General features: G+C 38.3%; 1 protein-coding gene across 4 annotated transcripts in view; it reads right to left on the bottom strand.

Annotated features, from left to right (window-relative positions):
* cmb (combover) overlaps nucleotides 1-26513 on the bottom strand; it is a 522232-nt gene that overhangs the window by 181742 nt on the left and 313977 nt on the right. For all 4 annotated transcript variants that reach the window (XM_067139692.2, XM_067139691.2, XM_067139689.2 and 1 more), the window contains one exon: nucleotides 14049-14190. In XM_067139692.2, coding sequence (XP_066995793.2) covers nucleotides 14049-14190 — 142 coding nt within the window. The remainder of the gene's footprint in view (nucleotides 1-14048; nucleotides 14191-26513) is intronic.

The following is a 26513-nucleotide window of genomic DNA, read 5'->3' as shown; positions in this document are numbered from 1 at the left end:
CCTATGACCAGGAAAGCAATCATCAGCGCCCTCATGCCTATCTTCTCCGACCACATCGCAGTCATCGAAGAGTCGCACAACCTACTGTTGGTCACTCCTTATTGCAATAATTCTATCAACCATATTCTGGAAGCGCTTGAACACACAAACATTCCTATGCCCATCATTATTAATCCCCTCAACAATGACGTCAATCAACAAATTATCTGACCGTCCAAAACCACGAACCAAGCAACCCAAACCCTCTCCATCCCTACATCTCAAATCAAGCCCTCGTCAGTGGAAGCAACAACTCAAACAACCTCAACTAATGTTACCAACAAGCACGCCAAGAAAACCCAAGACACCAGCTGTCAAGCCACCGCCAACAGAAGAAGATTGAAGCCAAAAGCTACCCAAACTAATCCTCCCCACCCCACTACAAGCACCCCCAACACAAGCCACTCCCACCACCCAACAACAAGAATTCCAGACAACTCCAGAGACCCAAGAAAAATCACAGCAAATCTATCCCACAGCTGCCGATATCCACACTCAAACCATTCCCACCCCTCCTCCACTACCACCCTCCCCGTCAAGCAATAAATCAACTTAATCAACCCACATTACTACCCAATCACAAACCTCTAAAACTACAGTCAAGAACAACCCACCCCAGAAGCAAAATCAATCAAAACAGTCAAAGGATACCAAAGCACCCCTTCCTCCCACACCACTTATCAAAACCACATCTCAACCTCACCCACCACACCCCTCATTAACCATTCTCTGCTATAATTGTCTGAAAGTAAATCACCATGCCGCCAGGTGCAAAAATAAGACCCGATGCAACAGGTATGGTGGACCTCACCACCACCCTGAATGCAAGGTACCACGTGACCAGGCGACCTGCGCAAATTGCCACGGCAATCACGCAGCATCGTTCCCTGGCTGCCTGTATTTTAAGAAGGCAATCAAACAAAATCTTCACAGAAATACCTATCCAAAACCAACTAGAACACATACTCAACCAAACCTACCCCTGCCTCTTCTCACCACCTATCCAGCCAACTCACCAAACAACATCCTCCTACTGTTCATTCTCAACCTACTTCAATACCAAATTCAGTCCAACTCAGGGCCCCCCTCGGTGGATCGAGTAATTTCCTCTGAAGCAAAACCGATCACCCAACTCAGCTCTTCAACAACTTGTCTTTCCATTCTGCTGTAAATAACCCTTTCAGACCTGAAAGAAAACTGGAGGCGTGAATTTTTGTTTGTATGTCAAAAACTGACTAAAATGCTCCTCAATACACATATTGATAGTTTATTTTACAAAATAAAAACTAACATCCAAAAAAAGGGACCCACACAATTGGGCATATCAAAATTCAAAACCTCGTTGTATCACATACGATGATGTATCTTCAAAATTTACGTTCACTAACCAATGTACACACTTCATTGAATATATTCCGGTATTCAGTAAAGCTTCTAGATTAATATAAACGCAATAAATAAATACTTACTTTTGGCACTACTGCTTCTCGCCATCTCGCCGATCAACTGTGCTTTTTAAACTCTTCTTCCTTCACCCTGGCGGTCAAGCGCATACTAAAAATAATTGAAATAGACGCCACGTGTCCCGCACAATCACTGCAGTCCGGTCTAGCGCCGAAAAAACATCAAATACGGTCAGGGATAAACAAAATACGAACCCGCACAATTGTGCGTACTCGGTCTGAAAGGGATAACATGTATTAAAATTCTGCAAGCGTAAGATACTAAGTTAATGGTGCAGTAGTTTTCACACTGTCAACACCAGCTTTCTTAGAAATGGGTGCAACATTCTAACTAAAATTGGATGGCACTTCTCCTGTATCGTACATCTTACACACTAAATGGGATAGCCCAAGCATGCTGGTTTCTTCTAAGGCACTTGGCAATTCTGAGGGTACGTCATCAATTCCAGGTGACTTGTTCATATTTAGGTTTCTCAAAGCTCTGTTCAATGCTGATCTAAAATATGGGTCTCCCATTTCATCAGCATCAACAGCCTTTTCTTGTTCCAGAACCTTATAATCTTACTTTCCTTGATACAATTTTTGGGTATGTTCCTGCCATCTTCCTGCCTTGTCTTCTTTCCCTAAAAGCCATGTCTGCTCCTGGGAAAATCTTGCAATCCAACACCTGATTTCTGAATCTCTGCCTAATTGTAATGAAGACTATTTGATACCTTCCAGGGTCTCCAGGTCTTGTTCACGTATACAGTCCTCATTTGCGGTGTTTGAACCAAGTATTAGCAATGATTAGATTATGATCAGTGCAGAATTCAACCAGCTGACTTCCTCTTTCATTCCTTTGTTCCAGTTCAAATTCTTCTACTGCATTACCTTCTCTTCCTTGCTTACCACTGCATTCCAGTCTCCCATCACAATTGGATTCTCATCTCCTTTTACATATTGTATTAAATCTTCTATGTCTTCATATATTGTTTTGATTTCTTCATCATCCGCTGAACTAGTAGGCATATAGAACTGCACTATTGTGGTGGGCATTGACTTGGTGTTTAACTTGACAACAATAATCTGTTTACTGTGGTGGTCATAGTAATTTACCCACTGCCCTATTTTTCTTACTCAATATTAACTCCTCCATTTCTCCTGTTTGATTATGTGTTGATAATTTTGTAGCTGCCTGACCAAAAATCCTGCTCTACCTGCCAACGTACTTAACTTATAACAACTACATCTAACTTTAGTCTATCCATTTCTCTTTTCAGATTCTCCAATCTACCACAATGATTCACGCTTCTAAAATTCCACGCTCTGACTTGCAGAATGTCAGTATTCAGCTTACTGATGATCACCCCCTCTTGTGTAGTCCTTATCTGGGAATCTAAATGGGGGACTATTTTACCTCCAGAATATTTAACCTGGCAGGAAGCCACTGATTAATTACTGATACTTAATTAATTCATACAGAGTTGAACTCCGCCACTAGGAATGATTCGGATTTCCTAGTGCCGGTCCCAAGCCCGGTAAAGGAGGAGGGTCAATGGCTGGTTGTTGAGTCTTGGGGGTTGCACTGATGTCGAGTAAGTGCTGCCATTAAAACTCAAGAAATGCTTTAGTTGACAGTCCATCTGTCAATGTAACCAGCAAATCCTACCCCTCATGGGGATGGGTGAGGGCGAGTACCTGGCGCCTTAAAACTGGGTCCTACCGGGCGAGTTGGCCGTGCGCGTAGAGGCGCGCGGCTGTGAGCTTGCATCCGGGAGATAGTAGGTTCGAATCCCACTATCGGCAGCCCTGAAGATGGTTTTCCGTGGTTTCCCATTTTCACACCAGGCAAATGCTGGGACTGTACCTTAATTAAGGCCAAGGCCGCTTCCTTCCAACTCCTAGGCCTTTCCTATCCCATCGTCGCCATAAGACCTATCTGTGTCGGTGCGACGTAAAGCCCCTAGCAAAAAAAAAAAAAAAAAAAAAAAATGGGTCCCTCGGCTAAGGTATGGTAACCCCTACAGAAGAGTCCCTGGTCCTCCAGGTTGGGGGTTGTGCGAAGGGCTGGTAACTCTTCCACTTAAAAACTTACCTCACTCATAAATCTCAGATGAATAACCGGACGGATTCTATGATGACGACAAAGGCAAGATCAAAGGCCAAACGATTTGGAATTAGAGATACATTAAAGTTGGGAACTTGGAACGTGAGAGGCATAAAAGGAAAAGAAGAAGAACTCGATAGAGAGCTGGATAGGAAAGAAATCAATGTTGCTGTAATTACTGAGACAAAAAAGAAATTACAAGGAACAAAAGAAATTGATAAATACACTATGATTTATAGCGGAGTTACACAGGATAAAAGAGCTGCAGCAGGAGTTGCAATATTAATAGACAGGAAGTGGAAAAACAAAATAGAAAGCTACACCATTATAAATGAAAGGATTTTGGTGCTGAGGTTGAAGGTAGAGAGAGGGAAATTAACCTTGGTAGCCGTGTATGCTCCTGAAGAAAACAAACAGGAAGAATCTGAACAGTTTTATGAAGTTCTTCAATCAGTGTTGGATAACATATGTAAAAGTGACTTTGTTGTTCTGGCTGGTGATCTCAATGCTCGAGTAGGAAACAAACCAATTGCAGAAATAGTGGGAAATAAAGGTGAACCAACTTTGAATGAAAATGGTAAATTATTGATAGAATTTTCATCCTATAATCAATTAAAAATTACTAACACCTTCTTTGAGAAGAAAGATATACATAAATTCACATGGACTGCAAGAGGACAGCGATCAATTATTGACTATATAATGGTCAATAAAAAGTTAGGCCCAGATGTAACAGATGTCCGAGTACATAGAGGCAGCGATTTATATACAGATCATTATCTGGTCATTGCAAAAATCAGAATTCTTGCTAAATGGAGGAAAAGGCTGAATAGAAATATACGCAGAAACCAAGAGATCTATAAGGTATATTTACTACAGGATGATGGAATAAAATACTTATATCAAAATCGGCTGCAACAGTATTTAGGTCAGATTCCGACAAGTACTGATATTAACAAAGAATGGGAAATCATAACCTCAGCAATTCAGAGGGCAGCAGATGAAGCCATTGGAGTGAAGAAGAAATTTAGGAGAAAAACTGGGCTTAAAATATGGAATAAAGAAATTTCAGAAGCTGTCAAGCAAAAACAAATATTATACCTGAAAATGATACAGCATCGCACCCCACAAAATGAGAAAGAATATAAAAACAGCAGGAACAAGGTCAAGTCACTAACGAGAAAACTCAAGCAAGAATCATGGGATAGGTTAATAAACTCAATAGAGGATGATATCCATGGTAGGCAAGAGATGGCATATAAGTTAATGAAGCACCTCAACAGTGATGAAAGAGAAACTGCTAATATAAATGTAATCGAAGAAGAATCGTGGATACAACACTACAAAGAATTGTGGTATAACGGAGAGTATGGAGAGAGTCAGGAAGATCAAGATATAGATATCGACATTGAAGGAATTGACCTAATAGATATAGAAGAACTTAATACTGTTCTGAAATCTTTCAAAAATAGAAAAGCACCAGGGTTAGACAACATAAATATGGAGTTGTTCAAATATGGTGGGATCATTCTTAAATTTAGAATGTTACATTTAATTAATCTTTGTTGGAAAAGAAGAAATATACCCGAAGAATGGAGAAAAGCTAAAATAATATCACTTTTCAAGAAAGGAAATCAAAGTTTTTGCAGTAACTATCGAGGAATAAGTTTATTAAATGTTGGCTATAAAATATATGCTAAAATAATAAATAATAGACTTAAAATCATTGCACACAATCTCTTATTGGAAGAACAATGTGGATTTAGGAAAGGCAGATCTTGTACAGATAATATATTTAGCCTCAAACAGATACTGGAGAAGAGAAGAGAATTTAACTTGAATACTTATGTCGCTTTTGTCGACTATGAAAAGGCTTTTGATAGGGTAGATAGAGAACAGTTATGGAATATAATGGTAAAAAATGGATACCCTAAACATCTTATTCAAGTTATCCAAAGTCTGTACAAAAGGACGAGAATTGTGTTAGATTTAGGATACAAACTAACGGAAGAAATATTAATTAATCAAGGTGTACGTCAGGGATGCAGCCTCTCTTCAACACTATTCAATATATATATAGATGAAGTAATCAGAAATTGGAAACGAATTGTGCACTCTGGAATAAAATTGAACACAAACACATACATAAATACTATGCTCTTTGCAGATGATCAATTTATCCTGCAGGATGATGAAGATAAACTCCAGAAATCAATACATCAGTTAAACACCATTTGTAAAAGTTATAATCTTCGGCTATCCCGAACAAAAACCAAAGTTATGGCGTGGCAAGGGAAATATCCTATCAGAGCGAAGATAGTAATCGACAATCAACAAGTAGAACAAGTCACAAATTTTAAATACCTTGGTTGTGAAATATCTTTTAACGATGATGACGAGGTGAAGAAGAAGCTTCATCGATTTCAATATATGTGTGGGACAATTCGCCGAACACTGAAAGGAAAAGTAAGAGAAGATACTCAACTTTAATTCTATAAGACTATGGCTGTACCAACTTTGCTATATGGAAGTGAGACATGGGTAGATAAAATAAGCTATAGGAATAAAATACAATCATCTGAAATGAGATTCCTAAGATCAGTGAAAGGATACTCCCTAAAAGATAAAATACGAAATGAAGAGATAAGACAAAAATTAAATATATTCTCAATGAATGAAAGAATATTCCAAAACAGGATAAATTGGAAAAACTACGTTCTGAGGATGGATAACGACAGAATCCCAAAACTTGCCCTGGAATACCATCCTACAGGAAGAAGAGATATTGGTCGTCCTATGAAGAGATGGAATGAAATCTGAGGTCGGAACAGGCTATTAGCCTAATCCATGAAGAGGAAGTAAGTAAGTAAGTAAGTAAGTAAGTAAGTAAGTAAGTAAGTAAGTAAGTAAGTAAGTAAGTAAGTAAGTAAGTGTTGAACATCCTTAGGTGTTAGTTACAGCTGTAGTTTCCCCGCTGTTTTCAGCCGTATAGTAGTATCAACACAGACAAGCCATTTTAATATTATAACAAGGCCTTATCAGCTAATAATCTAGACTGCCACTCTTGCAAATTCCAAAATGCTGCTACTTCACTTTTGATAAACAACTCGTTAGTCCGGTTTCTTGCCAGATACCCACCCGATATTGTTCCACCTATGGCTTGGCTACCTGCTTCAATGGGGCACACAAGCCTTCCCCACCACTGGAAAGACACATGGTTCACAGGGGAGATTCACACTTACACGATCATATTTTAAGTCCCTCAAAATGTAGATCACTTATACATTTAAATAATGTATTAATTTTTATTCACATTCTGTTTGCTGCAGAAATGTATGTTAGAACATGTGATGGTGTTGTTATAGTCAAAAAGTGATGGAACAGAAAATCTGCCCCCTTTAACTACAGGAAAATTTGCAAAGCAGTGTTGTTTTAAAAAACATTGTGATGTTTCCTACGAAATACACACGTTACAAGAACTCGGGGATCACAATGAAAATGTTTGAAGACTGCCTGAGAGGAACTAATGCAAAAATGGGTACAAAAGGTAGTGCTTATGGGCAGAATTACAGTGCATCCTCCCAACACATCATACCTGAGAAATGTGACCAGAATTTTTCCCTGCAAATTGCAATCACTGGATCTTGGGAACATATGCAATTTCAAGATATACTATTGCAAGATGATGGTGAAACATGAATCCATACACTGCACAGATACAGGAAAGAAGGATGCAATGAAGATCTACAATTTACAGGTAGGATTTTTCACTTTCTTTTCACTCTTTAGTGACCAATGATACAGCAGTCCCGCACATATCATACCTTATCACACAATATATATATTTTTCCCTGACATTAGTGACTGTAGTTCCAAAATTGTACAAATATGCACCACTTGAATCTTTTCAATAGATAATGCATTACATTGCAGCTTCGTGACAACGAGTGTGTTGCAAATAACCATACGCAACTGTTTTTGTAAAGTGGGATTTGGGATCCAGTGATGATTTTCTATTTATTTATTATTTATTTTTTTATTTTTTTTAAATTTTTTTGGCTAGCTGTTTAATGTTGTGCTAATACACTAAAGGTTTTTGGCAACTGAAGGATGGGAAAGAGCCAGGACTGGGAAGGAAGTGGTCGTGGCCTCAATTAAGGTACAACCCCAGCATATGCCTGGTGTAAAAATTTGAAACCATGGAAAACCACGTTTTCAGGGCTGCCACTGGTGGGGTTCAAACCCACCATCTTCCAAATGCTAGCTCACAGCTACATGACCCTAACCACATGGTCAACTCATTCCGTAGTGATGAAGATGATGATACTATCAGTGGAGATGAAGAATGGGACAGTTTGGGAGAATAGGTGTTGTTAATGAATACATAGATGCTGACAAGAACATCATTACTACAGAACCCATGACCATCAGCGAAATTGCTGTAGACATTCAGCCAGAGTTGGGCGATGATGATGATGATATTGGCTTTACATCCCGCTAACTACTTTTATGATTTTTGGAGACGCAGAGGTGCCGGAATTTAGTCCTACAGGAGTTTTTCATGTGTCAGTAAATCTACCAGCACGAGGCTGACGTATATGAGCACCTTCAAATACCACCAGACTGAACCAGGATCGAATCAGCCAAGTTGGAGTCAGAAGGCCAGAGCCTCAGCAGTCTGAGTCCCTCAGCCTGGCTGATGATGATGATGATGATGATGATGATGATGATGATGATGATGATGGTCAATTGTCAATCATTCTTGTGTGTTTTAATGAGGTTGTTAGTGCCCTAGAAACTATCAAACATTAACTGGCACATCATGATGTGATGAAGTAATCAAAGAGTTGTTGCAATTTGAGGTTGTAATTTATGCCATAGCAGCAGATAATTGTTGTCACTACAAAGACGCACACATGCGATGCTGTCAATTGCGTACACTATTTTATTTATATACACATTATACATGCACACACACTTCAATGAATCACCATTTCGAAAAAAACACTTCTACGAAGAAGAGGCAGAAGAAGAAGACTGCTACATTGGCATGTCAACTGATTACCAATTCAACAAAATCACAACATGAGTTCACCCACTCGGCTAACGACAACCCCAGCATATGCCTGGTGTAAAAATTTCAAACCATGGAAAACCACCTTTTCAGGGCTGCCACTGGTGGGGTTCAAACCCACCATCTTCCAAATGCTAGCCTCTTTATATAAATAAGCTAGCCAGGCTTCTAGAAAAGTATGACACAACATGTTTTCTCGTAATTTCTAAGAGTCACCAATAACCTATTTACAATGAATGTAATTTTCTATACAATTCCAGTGACAAGATGCATTGTTCTGGATTATTACTGTGTGTTGCACAACATTACACTGGATTTATACATCATATTTACAGATAATAAATTATATACTATTAATTACGTGTTCTTACATTAAATAAAATCATATTAATATACAGCAGACATGTCGTGACATAACCTCACGTTTTTGTTACGACCACGATTTATACCTAATAATAATAATAATAATAATAATAATAATAATAATAATAATAATAATAATAATAATAATAATAATAATCAAGATCGATATTTTCATTATTTACTCATGGGTTAGAGAATTTTTTCCAATTATACTAGTCCATTACTAGTCCATTACACTTGCATCACAATTCCAAACACACCGGGCGAGTTGGCCGTGCGCGTAGAGGCGCGCGGCTGTGAGCTTGCATCCGGGAGATAGTAGGTTCGAATCCCACTATCGGCAGCCCTGAAAATGGTTTTCCGTGGTTTCCCATTTTCACACCAGGCAAATGCTGGGGCTGTACCTTAATTAAGGCCACGGCCGCTTCCTTCCAACTCCTAGGCCTTTCCTATCCCATCGTCGCCATCTGTGTCGGTGCGACGTAAAGCCCCTAGCAAAAAAAAAAAAAAATTCCAAACAGTCTAAAATAACTGATCTTTTCTGCGTAGTTTAGCACAGATTTTTGTACAATGTATACTGCAATTTTATATAACACTAAAAATATAATGTTCAATGCAATACATTCCTGTGGCCTTCCCCCACCCCATACACTGGAGGCACACTTTCAGTTACAAATTTTTCAAACTTTTTTTCTTCTTTTTCTTCAGGTCCTGAAAAATGTATAAATGAAGCTTTACTGTACTACTTTCTTTTGACATTTCAATTGTTTACCACAGAAATAATGACAATTGTCTCTTGCAGTATACTAATGTCCATCAGTTATAGCCACATGTGTAAATAACAACTATGACTCTTGTTACAGGACATTCTGTTGTCCATCAGTTAAAGTTGTCCATTTATATAAGAAAGACCCTTGCTGCAGTATCATACTATCACCTATCAGCTACAGCAATACATTTAGGAAACCACCTTCTCTATCCCTTCCCCATGTTTCACTGCCTTTCTCTTTAAACTACATATTGTACATTGTGACAGCAGTTTGGCAATGGTTTTCTCACTTCCTGGTCACTCCATGTGAATTTTGTGCTGGACAAAGTGGAGGTGGGACAGAATTTAATCCGGGTACTCCAGTTTTTCCTGTCATCTATCATTCCAGCAACACTCTCCACTATCATTTCATTTAAAGGAATTATTTGGGAAGGAGAGAAGAGATTTGTACCTGTTAAGAAGGGTAAAATGACCTCAGACCCTGTTTATTATACAAGGGAAATAAGAAAATTAAAAAGAAAATGTAGAATAGTAAACAGGAAAATCAAAGAGGGTAGGGAGAGTAGAGAAACTAGAAAACAGCTAATGAGGGAAGTGAATAGAGTGAAAAAGGAAGCAAAAGAGAATTATATGAATGGCATACTTCAAGAGGGTAATGACCACAAAGGGAAATGGAAAAAAGCTGTATTCATATATCAGGAATCAAAAAGGAAAAGAAGTCCAAATTCCTACAATGGTGGGAGAAGGGGGTGAACACTATTTAACAGATACTGAGAAAGCAAACCTATTTAGCAGGGAATTTAGAGATTCAGTAGATGATTGTCAAGAGTTGGAAACCGAAACAGAAGATAGAGAGGGAGAGAGACAGAGGGAAACAAGAAGCTTCTCATTCACAAACGAAGATATTTTCAGAGAAATCCAACTGCTTCAGCAAGGAAAAGCAGCAGGAAGTGATCAAATTACTGGGGCGGTATTAAAGACAATGGGGTGGTACATAGTGCCTTATTTAAAATTTCTCTTTGACTATGTCATAAATAATAGTGTAATACCAAAGGAATGGAAGGAATCTATAATAATACCAATTTATAAAGGAAAGGGTGATAAAAGGAAACCAGAGAACTACAGACCAATCAGCCTGACCAGTATAGTTTGTAAAATTCTGGAGAGTTTAATATCGAAGTACATCAGAGGGATATGTGATGATAAAAATTGGTTCATGAGGAGCCAGTATGGATTTAGAAAGAAATTTTCTTGTGAGGCACAACTGGTGGGATTTCAGCAGGACATATCAGATCAGTTGGATTCAGGAGGTCAGTTAGATTGCATAGCCATAGATCTTTACAAAGCCTTTGATAGAGTGGAACATGGAATATTATTAAAGAAATTGGAGGGAATAGGATTGGACGTAAGGGTTACACGTTGGATAAAAGCATTTCTAAATTCAAGGGTTCAGAAAGTCAAAGTAGGAAATAATGTATCTCAGGAAGAGAAAGTTTGGAAGGGAATTGCACAGGGTAGTATAATCGGTCCGTTACTTTTCTTAATATACGCAAATGATTTAGGGAACAATATAACATCAAAAATAAGATTGTATGCAGATGACATAATTGTTTATAGAGAAATAAACAACATTGAGGATTGTTCAGAATTACAAAGGGACCTTGAAAGTATCCAACAATGGGTTGATGAAAATAATATGAAGGTTAATGGAGGCAAATCAACTGTTACAACTTTTACAAACAGGAGCTTTAAGACTGAATTTGAATATACTTTGGATGAGGTAGTTATCCCAAAAAATGGCAAGTGCAAATACTTAGGTGTGAGATTTGAAAGTAATTTGCACTGGAAGGGTCATATTGATGACATTGTTGGGAAAGCATACAGATCATTACATGTCATAATGAGGCTACTTAAAGGATGCAACAAAGAATTAAAAGAAAAAAGTTACTTGAGTATGGTTCGTCCATTATTGGAATATGCAAACAGTGTTTGGGATCCTCACCAAGAATACCTAATAAAAGGAATAGATAGTGTGCAGAGGAAAGCAGCAAGATTTGTAACAGGGGATTTCAGGAGAAAGAGTAGTGTATCAGAAATGTTAAAGGAACTTGGGTGGGAAACTTTAAGTAAGAGAAGGGAGAAAACTAGACTTACAGGATTATATAGAGCCTATACAGGAGAAGAAGCATGGGGAGATATCCGTGAGAGGCTTCAGTTGGAAAATAATTATATCGGCAGGACTGACCACAAATATAAAATTAGAAGGAATTTTAGCAGAAGCGATTGGGGTAAATTTTCATTCATTGGGAAGGGTGTGAAGGAGTGGAACAGTTTACCAGGGGTAGTGTTTGATCCTTTTCCAAAATCTGTACAGATATTCAAGAAGAGAATAAACAGCAACAGAGAAAATAAATGAAGGGTTAGAGGGCATTCGACCGGTGCAGGTTTTTGTAAATAAAAAAATGTGTGTGAATAAATTAATTCCATCCCCTGGTCTAAGGAGTTTGGACAGCCAAAGTAGGGGACTGCCTGTAGGGGTGAAGTACAGTGGGGACTTCGAGGGCCCTGGGACCGCTACGGTAGCTGTGAAGGCCCTTCAGGAACTCTGAAAAGTGGTGGCAAAAGGGGCTCTGGTTAAGACGCAGCAGGTCGTTATGCTACTTAGGATCCAGAACGGGTAAAAAAATAATAGTAAATAAATAAATGCAATGTAAATATTAATGTTATACCAGTTTTATGGTTTCATTTGAAGCAATTCCACATACTGTATATCAGTTGACTATATTTGTAAGTAGTACAGGAGATATTATAATTAGAATTTTGTAAACAATATAAATTTATTAAGGATGAGCTGTGTGTTTAATAGAAAACATTGTTAGCGTAAATTGTATAATATTGTATTATAGGAAAAATTTTCTTCTCTTGTTAATTTAATATTTAGTGCTTGACAATAATGTATTTTAGTGTACCATTTGCCACCGAGGTAGACACCTCATTTGCAAATAAAGAGATTTTGATTTGATTTTTGATCTGTCATTCATTAATAATTTCCCCAGAGAAGTGCGACAGTCGTTGGCAGCCGGCACAATTCCTATCCTCGCCGCTAGATGGGGGCTTCATTCATTCCATTCTTGACCCGGTCAGATGATTGGAAACAGGTTGTGGATTTTCATTTTTCATGTGGATGGCCACCTGGGAATAGAAACAAGCTCATCAAGGCCTGAGAAGAAATAGGCCTATAAAAGTTTGTACTGATGAGATGTCCCACCTAATAAGATGGTGTTTTATTAAGATGTGGAGTTTGTACTTACCTTTCTATTGTTTCGTCTATTTATAGTTATCTATCAAAATGTTTATCCTTTGTTATTATTCCTATCTTCCTTCCTACCTTTCATGAATATTTGTACAAGTAGTTGTTTCATTGCCATTAAATATATACAGTATTGTATATATAAATAAATAACGATGTGCCTTGTTTTATGAACCCAATTATTCCTCAGTTATAGTCACATGTCTGAATTACACTGTTTTCAATCAGGAAACAAATAAAATACTAAGCACTTCAGTATTTCAGAAACATGTAAAGATATCCAAATTCTATTAATCTGAAGCCAAATAACAGTTTCACAACTTGCTTTATGTCGCACCGACACAGATAGGACTTAAGGTGGTGATGAAATAAGAATGAGCTAGAAGTGGGAAGCAAGCGACCAAGGTACAATCCCAGCATTTGCCTGGTGTGAAAACGGGGGGGGGAACAATGGAAAACCATCTTCAGGGCTGCCAACAGTGGGGTTCAATCCCACTATCACCGGGTGAGTTGGCCATGTGGTTAGGGGCGTGCGGCTGTGATCTTGGATCCGGGAGATAGTGGGTTTGAATCCCACTGTCGGCAGCCCTATACATGGTTTTCCTTGGTTTCCCATTTTCACACCAGGCAAATGCTGCGGCTGTACCTTAATTAAAGCCACAGCAGCTTCCTTCCAACTCGTCTTTCCTAATCCATCATTGCCATAAGACCTATCTGTGTCACTGCGACATAAAGAAGCTAGCAAAAAAAATAAAAATATGCAAGCTGACAGCTCCGTGATTCAAAACCCACAGCCACTTTCTCGGTAACACAGTTTCCTCACTTCAGAAGAAGCCTATTATCTTCCTTCCATACCTCACAAAATTCCTGCCTTGTTACGCCAGAACAAAACAAGGTTATTATTGTTATTTTTTACATAATACGATGGTAAGTTCAGTACTTACCATGCACATCTGATTTTGCAACAGAAATTTCACTGCACACATCTTGGTTAAGAGACGATGTCTGGCCTTGATCCTTGCGCATCAGTTCTTCTAGTTCTTTACGTTTTGCAAACAGCTGATGCTGGTGAGTCTGCACATCTACCTAAGTAAGTTAAAATAATAACTATCAAATAGAGCAAGATATAGGTAATAAATTAATGTTTAATCTCATGTGTACGAATCTTGCTTTCTTGCTTACATAAATCTCTCTGTCCCAATTTTTTTCATTTCCAGTTTGAATAAGGCTTATTCTAGATAGGCTATATTTTGTTATTTCAAAAAAACAGAACATGAGAGTAAAAAAACATCCTCCTTCTTACCTTGCTCCAACACATAAAATGTAACCATGGTGAAGATGGTTAGATTCAGTTTTTAATGATTTAATGATAACAGGTGTGGAACTAAACAAGGTCACAGAGCTAATTACAAATCAAATATTTTGGAAGTGTTTAGTTAATTCAAAGAGGTGTGCAGATAGGATGCTGAAAGGCATAGCAGTCTATATTAATGTATGTAGGTATGTAAAGTGGAAGATCATACCATCAACTTTAGAATGGAATTGCATTATATTCCTGGGATGTTAGGCAAAAATATGTCAGATTATGCTCTGCATTGGTTATTTTAAGTGCATGTAAAAACTACTGAAATATCTACTGCATACAAATACATTTGAATATCATCACCTGAGTTGGGAGTGAAAACATTTCAAGGCCCCACTCAGGTTAATTGTATCAAATTTTTTCGAAAATCTGATGGCAAAATGTCACGGTTTGCGCATTATTTGCATCAAGGTAGACACAGTGCTCTTGACACATATATATATCTAAAAGCTGGTAATTTTCCACCTGCCCTGCAAGCAACTCTGTTCCCGCCACAACTGAGAAGTGTGTTGCATACTTATCATGTTACTTGCATGGTGTAAGTTTAAGTAGTAGCATGTGATTAGGATGGCTGGTGAACATTCTCATTACAGGCCGTTCACAGCCAAAGAAAAGCTCAGCATTACTGAAAAGGCAGAGCAGAGCTGGGGGAAGAAATTTCATGAGGACGAGAATTGCAGTACGGTACATGATTGGAGGAAAAAGCTTGTCTTGAACAGAAAGCACCATGCATTTTGCAGACAAAAAGTGAAGTTTCCAGAAACCAAAAACAAGATATGTGAATACATTACAGATGGATGTGTGGCCACAAGTTAAATGTGTTGGTTGAAAGCTAAATTAAGGGGTGTAAGACAAGCCGCGGATGTCTCGTGTGTGTTTTTGAACAAAATAACTTCAGCTTTTGTAAGAAAACAAACAATGCACAACATCTCCCAGCCTATTATGTAGAAAAGATAGTGAATTTCCACAGATTTTTAATCGACTGAGCAGAGAAAAATCATATGTACTCTAGCAAATTCGTACTGCAGACCGAACACCAGCATATTTTAAAATGCTCTTGGAGTATAGGCTACTAAGGAAGCTCACAACGTGAGGAATCTTATTGTTTCACTCTTCCCACATCATTATGGGGTCGCAAGTGAAAACTTGTAGCCCTGTTTAATGGCGGGATGCTCTTCCAGATGCCAACCCTACGTGAAAGGCTGTACTTACTATTGCGCATTTCTGTGGTATTGATGTTTATGAAGAGGAGACTAACAAGACAAACACAAAAACCCAGTCCCCAAGCCAGAAGAATTAACCATACACGATTAAAATCCCAGAACCGCCTGAGAATCAAACTCCAGACCCTATGAAATGAAGGCTGTCACAGGTGAACAATGTAGTGGAAGTGGAAAATGTTTATTGAAGACTTTATTTGTAAAGTGTGGTAATATGTTTTATTTGTAATGACCTAACCTGTACTGTGTAATATTTGTAACATATGGTATTCGTAAATAGTAGATTTCAGTTCTGTACTTACTGGAAGTAGCTAGAAAATTGTTACACGAATTTTTGAACAGGGTGTGTTGCCTTTTGTTGGTTATGTGTTCTAGAAGGCATTTTCTAACTATTCTGGAAATGGAAGATTCGCGAATGAGTGTATTCGAGAATGTTATTTAAAGTTCGCGACGGGAGTAGGAATTGTGATTGGTGAATCTGGAGGGCATAGGCGGACTCGTGCATTCTGATTGGCTACTCCAAGGCCAGGGTTTACCTATATATAGAGAGCGAGGCAGCGTTCGTGATAATTCGGTCTGTCTTGTCTTGTCTTGGCGTGGTCTGCCTTAGTCTGTCTTGGTCTGTCTGAAGTTTCACGCCGTGTGCGACGCCTCGCTTCCGGGATTGACCACCTTCGGGTAAGCACTCTTGAATTCTGTTCCGGCTAAAATTTCTGTAATGTTTGGTTGCTATTTCGTATAGGAGTCTGCCCTAGCCTAACCTACATTCGCCAAATTAATTATTTATGACGCCTTAGCCTCTCAGCTGGGCTTGCCTGTTTGTTTTTCGAGGCATTCCCTTTTCTTGTTTCACTAAATATGTAGATTGTAGTTTAATATATTTACCTTGCAGTTTCCCTCTGGTAGTTCAGTGTCACTTGGTGTATGCTAGAGTTTTGGAGAGTACGTCTACTTCACTGTAAATTGCATTGTACAACTGGAATTGTAACTATTCTCCGGACCACCTTTTGAGCAGACTAAAGCGGAAGTGAGTGCATAGACCAGGGGATGGCGCGGGCAACAGGGGTAGCGCCTACGGTGTTGTAACACGGTAGGTGAGGGGGCAAAGGGGGTGTGCTACTCAGAGCGAGTTTTGGCAATGGTGCAGTCAATGCGGAGCTGCCATACTTAATCACACAGTGGATGTCCTGAACACGTGGGTGCAGTCCCAATCATAGTCTGTTTAAAACAGCAGTGACAGAATTTTATCAGTGTGCTTCGCTTTTAAAAAAACGGTGTATGTGCGTACTGTGTGCTAATTCATAATTATTGTTATGTCTTGTACGTTTGTAGGTTTCTTCTTACTTGTTATTGGATATAATTGTGCAATGGATCCGAACAAAAATTCACCAGGTTGTTATCAGTTGAAGAAGAAACGCAAGATGTTTACGTCCGGCGAGAGAAATATGATTCTGTCTGTTTATAAGCATTTCCGAGCGAATAGTACTGACGGCGGGATTAATTTACCTCGTGTGCTGAACTCGGCTCTGATTCCGACTTGGGTGTGCAGCCACTCGATAGTGACACAGATTAATTACTGTGGCACAAGGTAAGCTGACACTGAAACCTCCTGCATGATAATAATAATAATAATAATAATAATAATAATAATAATAATAATAATAATATGTAATAATATTTTTTACAAAAATATATTTGTAATAATTAATTTATTGAAATTGTGCTGGACAAAGCGGAGGTGGGACAAGTTTTTGCCTGGATCCCCAACTTCATCTGTCAGTTTCAAGTTAATTCCAGTACGAGTACATAATCCTCACTTCTCTCGCTTATTCATAAATCGCCCGTGAGTAGCAGCTCATTTCAATCAGGAATCAGGCCATATATTTAGACAATAAGAGTGAATAATAAATAATAAAATATTATATATATACATATTGATAATAATAGTAATAATTTAATGAATGTAATGCTTACTGTTTATGTCAAAAGAATTCCTTTGCAATGTTTTAAGCGTGAAATTGTAGTTAGTAATTTAAAATTGTGAAAGCCTCCGTGGCTCAGGTGGCAGCGCGTCGGCCTCTCAAAACTGGGTTCCGTGGTTCAAATCCCGGTCACTCCGTGTGAGATTTGTGCTGGACAAAGCGGAGGCGGGACAGGTTTTTCTCCGGGTACTCCGGGTTTCCCTGTCATCTTTCATTCCAGCATCACGCTTCAGTATCATTTAATTTCATCTGTCAGTCATTAATCATTGCCCCGGAGGAGTGAAACAGGCTTCGGCAGCCGGCTCAATTCCTATTCTCGCCGCAAGATGGGGCTTCATTAATTCCATCCCTGACCCGGTCATTGACTGGAAAACAGATTGTAGGTTTTCACATTTAAAATGTAATTCAGTAAATTAATTGTTTAATGATGTAAGCCGTTAAAAAAACTGTATGGGATTCTAACACGCATACGTTAATGTATTAATTATTTTAAATTCATTCGAGGTTCAATCCGTGAGCTGTGCTGTATTATAGTGGTGGAGTACCACTTTGAATCGCGCGCCGACTCATTTGGCAACCACGGCAAGTGAGACAAGGCAATGACGTCACTTCCGCTTTGGTCTGCTCAAAAGGTGGTCCGGAGAATAGATGTATAGTTGGTTTGAAATTTTGAACTTGTAGAAAGATATTATCAAAGAACCTCTAAGTTATGTGTACCATAGAGCATATAGTTCGTAAGTTGCAAGTTGGCGGATTTTGTTCGGAATGTATTTGTAAAATCCATTTGTAAATAGTATTTTTCAAATTTAAGGATCACGGTTGATTTATTCCATCTCTCGGTATGTCCTAGCTGCTTCCACCTTCCTGGTTTATTGTCCACTTGTTGGCCCTACTGATATTTACGTATTATGTTGTTGTTGGCGGAGATCCGCGTAGTCCAGCTGTTGTTTCGCTGAGTGTGTAGTGTTTTCTGATATTGTGTAGTTGCTCTTACTTTCCCCTCTTTATTGTGTTTAGTGCTTTGTTTTATGTAACCACTATTGTAGCGGTTATAAAGGCCTCTGCACTGACCTTTCATCCAATGATACGACGTGGCAAAATGAACTGCTTCATAATTTTATAATTTATTTTACAGTAGTATTTAAGGTTTTCAATATAAAGATTTAGCAAAGCTTTTTCATAACTGTTAAGTTTATTGGTCTGCTGAAACTAATTACAGTATGAGTAATAAATTTATAAACTACCTGAAAAATAAAACATATAATAGCAGTATTATACTTAAAAATGAAACAACTTAATTAAAATAGAATGGCATGTTTTGTTCTTGAAAGAACACCATCAGATTTCTCACACTGAAATATTTAGACATGTATAAACACTTACGTTTATTTATGTTTAAATACTTAGAAATCTGAAATCTGGAACTTATCTTAATGAAGGCCTCTTTTCTCTCCACTCTAGCATAGAATGAGAGGTGTTGAAAAACCATTGCTCTGTCACTGGCACGAGTCCAACTGGCTAGCCAGTTCGTCACCTTCCGCCGTGCTGCGCCCTCTGCCATGACTAGGTCATTGATGTGCTGTATCTTACTTTTAGGCATTTTATGCTTAGTGCTCCTATTATTATTATCATCATCATCATCATCATCGTATTACAATTATTTTGTAAACTATGCAACAGTTCTTAATGAGCATTTAATGGAGTTATACCGGTAATATTCTGTAATGTCATTTTCGCTTACTTCAACTCTTTTGGAAAAGTACTTGCAGTTTATTATTATTATTATTATTATTATTATTATTATTATTATTATTATTATTATTATCTTCTCCTATTTAAATCTGGCGAGGACATTTAGTTTTGTTCTGACTATATATGTAGCGTTGAAATTTGTTACAGCGTGTCAATAACCTAGCCAGAGTGGGGGCATGGCGTAATGGAAGGTCAATGGACTGGCTGGCCAGTTGGACTCATGCCAAAGACAGAGCACCGGTTTTTCAACTCCTCACATTCTATGCTAGAGTGGAGAGAAAAGATGAAAATTAGACTGAGAATGAGGAATGAAGTGAAAGACTTCATACAAGTGTACGCACCACAGACAGAGAACAAAGACGAGGATATTGAAGGATTTCTGGAGAAACTAGAAGAGGAGATAACTGATGTGAAAGCGATTATGATGGGAGACTTTAATGCACAAGTGGGAAACAAAAGACAAGGAACGGAAAAGGTAATCGGACCATATGGATATGGGATAAAGAATGAAGGAGAGAAACTACTTTAGTTTTGAGACAGGAATCAAATGATTGTAGGCAACAGATGGTTTTGAAAGAAACACACCAGGAAAATGACAAGATATGGCTGGGTTGACAGAAGAATAATATCCACAATTGATTACTTTCTGGTTAAAAGGACAAATCACAGACAGTTGATGGATGTAACAGCTTTACCAGGAGAAGCATTTGATGGAGATCATTGAATTGTGATAGCAAAAAAACAGAGTGGAGAAAATGGAAAAATTAAAGGAGATAAGAGATAGTAAACTAGAAAATGAGAATTTCTGGAGAAACAACAAATTTCAGTTAGTGAAGTTCTTTTCTTTTTTGCTTTACGTCGCACCGACACAGATATGTCTTATGGCGATGATGGGATAGAAAGGCCTAGGAAGGGGAAGGAAGCGGCCGTGGCCTTAATTAAGGTACAGCCCCAGCACTTGCCTGAAGTGAAAATGGGAAACCATGGAAAACCATTTTCAGGGCTGCCGACAGTGGGGTTTGAGCCCACTATCTCCCGATTACTGGATACTGGCCGCACTTAAGCGACTGCAGCTATCGAGCTCGGTAGTTACTGAAGTAGGAAATGTGGAAGATGAATGGTCCAACTTCAAAAGGACATTTTGTATGTGGAGCAGAGAGTGCCTGTGGTAGAACATCGACGAGAGTGAAATAAGAGGAGACACTGTGGTAGAATGAGAAGGTGAGAGAAGCAGTAAAAGAAAAGAAGAATGTATGGTAAGAATGGTACAGATTAAATAGAAGAAAGTATAATGAAGCATCTTGATAAAAGGAAATGTAAGAAATTAGTAAGAAAAGTTGGGGAAAAGTTACACTAAATATGGAAACAGATGGAGCTAGCTGTGCAAGAATGCTGGTATGGAATTATACAAAGAAATAGGAAAGAAAGAGTGTTATACAAAGCTGATGAAAGAGGAAGATGGAGAGTTGGTAACACACCTGGAAGAAACACAGGGAAGATGGAAGGAGTATTTTGATAAACAGCTGAATGTGAGAAATTGTGTAGAGGAGACTGTAGTAATACTGTGGCTAACTCGACAGTAGAAGACGGTATAACAATGTTAGAGGTGGAATTAAAAGTCCATAAAATGAAAATAGGGAAGGCACCAGGGATAGATTAAATTAGTGTGGAAATGATAAAGGCTGCTCGACCTGCTGGACTAGTGGGTGTATATATTATTAAAGTGCCCATGGAAACAGAAACATGTTCCAGAAGACTGGGCAAAGAGAATAATAACACCAGTCTATACAAGGGGGACAACAAGGTGCGTGTTAACCATCGAGGAATTACACTCTTATCACTGGTGGCAAAAATACTGGAAAGAATCAGAGAGGAGAATGAGAAGAAAGGTAGAAGGAGAGTTGTAAGAGGAACAGTATGACTTCAGAAGTGAAAGATCTACAGTGGACCCAAATTTCAGCATGTGGCAATTAATGGAAAAGATACAGGAATATGGAAAGGATCTGGTCATGACATTCATAGATCTAACAAAGGCATGCGATAATGTTCCCAGGGAGAAGGTTTGAGAAACCATCGTCAAGAAGAGATTGGGTATGCAAACTGTAGAAATGGTGCAACCAATGTACAACATGCATCAGCAGTGTACAGACTCCGGTTGGAGAAAGAAGGAATGATTTAAAAATAAAACTGGACTAAGACAGGGGAGTGTGCTGTCACATCTTTTGATCCTAATGGTTATGGTTGAAATCGTAAATAGACAAAGGAAGCATATGGTAATAGAGAGATAAAGTCATTACCATTTGTAGATAATACTCTGGTATTGGGAACGAAGAGCAAAAAATTATAACAACAACTTGATGCACTGAACGAGAAAATTGAAAAGTATGGTATGATAATCAGCACATAGAAAAGCAAGACCATGGTGATATCAAGAGGAAAAAGATAAGAGAAGGGCATTGTGAAAACTAGTGGTTGACTGCTGACAGTTTCAAATACCTAGGGAGCAAATTAATGCAGAATACAAGGCTTGACATGGAGATTAGCAAGTGGGTGCACCAGGACAATACATTCTACGTATACTACAGTGTAAGAAACATTGTCTGCAATAAGGAAATACTCATCATTATCATCATCATCATCATCTGCTTAGGGGCAAATATGGTTCCTCTCCACTTTCTTCAGTCTTTACACCACTCCTCCTCCAATACGCCAGGTTTCTATCTCTAATACTGCATTGGATTGTGTCCTACCATCTCAATCATGGTCGTCTGCGGCCTCTCCTTCCTTGCATTTGCATTTCCATCACCTTTTTTGGCATTCGTTCATCACTCATTTGCTTTATGTGCAAAAACCATCTTAATCAGCTCTTCTCTATTCTATCATTCGTTTTTTCCACTCCAATTTCTTCCCAGATTTTCTCATTCCTTATTTTGTCTCTTCTACTCTTCTGTATCATATTCCTCAAGAACATTTCGGCTGCCTGTATTCGACTTTCATCCTTCTTTGTCACTGTCCAAGTTTCTGCTCCGTAAGTTGTTATGGGTACGTAATACATCTTGTAATAGTTTCCTTTGCTTCCATTGGCACATCTTTGTATCATAACATGTTTCTTACACTATGATAGAAACAGCCTCCAGCTTGAATCCTCTTACTAATTTCAGCAACCAGTCAAGCATTCTCCATTAATTCACTCCCCAGGTATTTGAACATCTCCACTACTTCCAGGGGCTTGTCTGCAAGTTTAATCTGACCTTTCCCTTCTTCCTCCCCTTTAGTCATAACAAGAATTTTACCCTTTTCTACACTTATTTTCAATCCACATTCTTCGATCTTCTCATTCACCACATCCAACTGTTCTTGAACATTCATGTCCTCTTCTCCCCAAATACAATATCATCTGCAAATAACATGTTGATTTCTCTTCTCCATATGTTGCCTTTGCTTTCTCATGTTGTCATCCATTACTATTATAAACAGGATTGGCGATAGAACACTTCCCTGTCTCAGCCCACTAGTGATTTCGAACCAACTTGTCCCGCCAACTTGTTTGCACACAACTAAAACATTGCCATGATCATTTTTATTAATCCCTCTCCTATTCCTTTTTGCACCAGACTATCCCAAACTTTAGTCCTGGGGGACACTGTCATAAGCCTTTTCAATATCAAAGAATGTGATCACATCATATCATTCCCGTACTCACATTGGTTTCCCATTATTTGTCTCATAATGAAAATGGGCTCTGTTGTTGACCTTCCACTTCTGAAACCAAAATGATTTTCCTGTATCTGATTCTCAACCCTATTCTACTTTCCAGTATCCTCTCCATTATCTTAGCAACATGGGATAACAGTAATACCCCTGTAGTTTTTCAATACTTCCTTATCACCTTTCCTAAAAATTGGGATGATTATTCCTTTTTGCCAATCCTTAGGGACCTCCTTATTCTCCCAGACAATCCTGAGAACTCGATATGTCCACTGCAGGCCTGCAGCTCCTGCTGTCTTTATCATCTCCACTAAAATGTCATTAAATCCAGAAGTTTTTTCATTCTTTCTAGGAAAAGCACTGAAATTTTATTTAATTATAAAATGAGTAATATAACCCTTCAGAAGACAAACTCAGTAAAGGATCTAGGTCTCATAATGCACATTGAAAAGGTCATTAATGAAGCACACAAGTCCTCAGGTTTCATAATAAGAAACTCTTGAGAACTGAAAAACATACGTACTTTGACCACACTTTATAATACAATAGTTCTAAGTAAACTTGAATATGGATGCTTTGTGTGGAATCAGTGTTTTGAATCCTACAAAAATACTGAAAAGGTTCAGAAGAAATTTCTTAGAATTGTCTACTATAAAAGTCATAAAATTTCAGCTCTAAAGGAAAGAGAATCTTATAAAGACTTACTCCAGGTATTTAAATTCTCCATTCTTATTGATCAAAGAGAAGTTAATCAGCAAGTATTTCTGTATAAAATAATAAATGGTATAATAGGTGATAGCGATTTCTTGCTAGGGTAAGCTTCAGTGTAAAGTTAACTAATTTCAGGACACGGCAACCATTCTACTGTGGATGTTCCAAGTCAGTTAGTCAAAGAAATTCGCCACTGGTTAGAATATATGAACAGTTTAATTAATTAGCCTTGAATGTTAATAATATTGATCCTGCAATGCCAATTAGGGAATTTCTGTTTCACATTGGTTTAAACATATCTGAGTTGAAGTTTCCTTATGGTTAGTATTAAGCTGTTGTTACTAAATATTACCAATATATTTCCAATACTGTACATCACTTCATTGTCAATTTTGTGTTATGAATATAATATCTTCTCTGACTATAGTTCTTCTCAATGATGATAATAACTAATGCACTTATTATAACTAAAAACTATATAATGTACATCACCTCACTGTAAATTTTGCATTATTGGTAGAGTATCTCCTATTAGTGTAGTTCTTTTTCAATGATAGTAATAAATAATGCACATATTATAAATTAAGAGCTTTATACTATACATCACTTCACTGTAAATTATGTCTTATGAGCAGAATATTTCCTATCACTGTAGTACTTTTTTTTTCACTGATAATATTAAGTAATGCACTTATTATAATTTAAAAGCTATGTAGGTCTTCAACGAGTTAGCCTACATGTAACGTAATAACCAAGATACATTTCATTATTATTTTTTTATTTTAACTGAAATGCAGCATCAATTTAATTCAAGCATTATCACTTGTTCATTCAAAAACATCACAGCCTTCATGGTTAATAACAGCAGAAGGTTTCTCGGAAACTATATCAAGAGTCAAAGAATAGTATGTGGTTCCCTACACCACTCCGCCCCTCAGCGTACAGCGTCTACAAATCTAGCTGGAAAACGAACCGGTCTGCGAATCTGAGTTTCTCTCCGTGGATGCTGTTGCTGTGAAGTTCGATCAGGTCTACCAGAATCATAAATACCAGAATGGTGATCTTGATGGTCTGGACAAAGTCTTGGGTGATCAGCCTTTTGGTCAAGATCAGCCAGGAGGTAGGCAGGTTTAAGTCGGTCGATTGAAATATTCACCTCTTTTCCCTTGATGCTCAAAGCGAAATACTTCTCAGTCCGGTTAATTACTGAATACGTACCATCATAGGGCCTTTCGAGGGATGACTTAACTTGATCAACTCGAACAAAGATGTGAGAGGTTTCATGGAGATCCTTGTGGATGAATAATGTACATTACCTCACTGTAAATTTTGCATTATTGGTAGAGTATCTCCTATTAGTGTAGTTCTTTTTCAATCAGTTTCACTGATTTTAAACTGTTCATTCTGTGGCGAAGTTGGTTAACAACAGTTGGCAGGTCCATGCGTGGCTTAGAATATGGTTCAATAAAGAAATCACCAGGGATTCTGAGAGGTGTGCCATACACTATTTCAGCTACAGAGGAGTTGGTGTCTTCTTGGACCGTACATCGGAGTTGGTAATACTTCGGACCATTTGTCAGTTGAGTGCGCTCTGATTGCTGTTAAAGGGTGCGATGAAATCTCTCGATTTTGCCACTGCTCTGCGGGTGGTAACTGGTGGTTCTTAACAGTTTGCATCCACATACTTTGGCTAGTGATGAGAAGAGTTCTGATTGAAAATGTCATCCTTGATCTCTAATTATTTGATTAGGTGATCCGAACTGGGGTATCCAGTTGTTGTAGAAAGCTTGTGCCATTGTCTGCGCTGTAATGTTTTGAAGAGGAATAGCTTCCACCCAGTTTGAGAATCTATCCACACATGTTAGGCAGTAACTGAAGCCATCGGATGGTGGAAGTGGTCCTACAAGGTCTATGTGCACTACACTGAATCGTTGATCGACAATTGGAAATTCTGAAATGGGGGATTTTCTGTGCCTCGATATCTTGCTTTTCTGACAGGACAGGCAACACTTTGTCCACAGTGCTACATCTTTCTTCATGTTTTTCCAGATGAATCTGGAAGAAATCAGTTTCCCAGTTGCTTTGATGCCTGGATGAGACATATTATGGTAATGATGAACCACAGCTACACAAAACTTTTCTGGAACATATGGACGGATATTACCTGTAGATACATCACACCCTAGTATATTTTCAGCTGGGGTAGGCTGTGGTTTAAACTGCAGCGAAGTTTGGGGAGTTGAACGCAAGAAGTTAAGCTTATCATCCTTCATTTGCGCTTTAGCGACACCATCATAGTCAATGGAAAGAAGTTCTGTTCTGGAAAGATGATCTGCAACTGTATTTTCTTCTCCTGATACACGGCGCAAGTCAGTTGTGAATTGCAAAATGTACTGGAGATGTCGAAGTTGTCTTGGAGAAGCTTTCTCATTGTTTTGCTTGAAGGCAAAAATCAGGGGCTTATGATCTGTGTAGATTGAGAAAACTCTGCTCTCTAGAAAGTACTTGAAGTACTTGACTGCTAGATACAGAGCAGTTCACGGTCACATGTTGAATATTTTCTTTGGGCACCAGACAACTTCTTAGAATAAAATCCAATGGGTTTCCATTCTTCACCTTCTTTCCTTTGTTGGATGGCAGCACCAGCCGCAAAATCGGAAGGAGCCACAAACT

The sequence above is a fragment of the Anabrus simplex genome, chromosome 2 (genome assembly GCF_040414725.1).
Source record: "Anabrus simplex isolate iqAnaSimp1 chromosome 2, ASM4041472v1, whole genome shotgun sequence".
NCBI classification, from domain to species: domain Eukaryota; kingdom Metazoa; phylum Arthropoda; class Insecta; order Orthoptera; family Tettigoniidae; genus Anabrus; species Anabrus simplex.
This window is presented reverse-complemented; position numbering and strand designations above follow the sequence as displayed.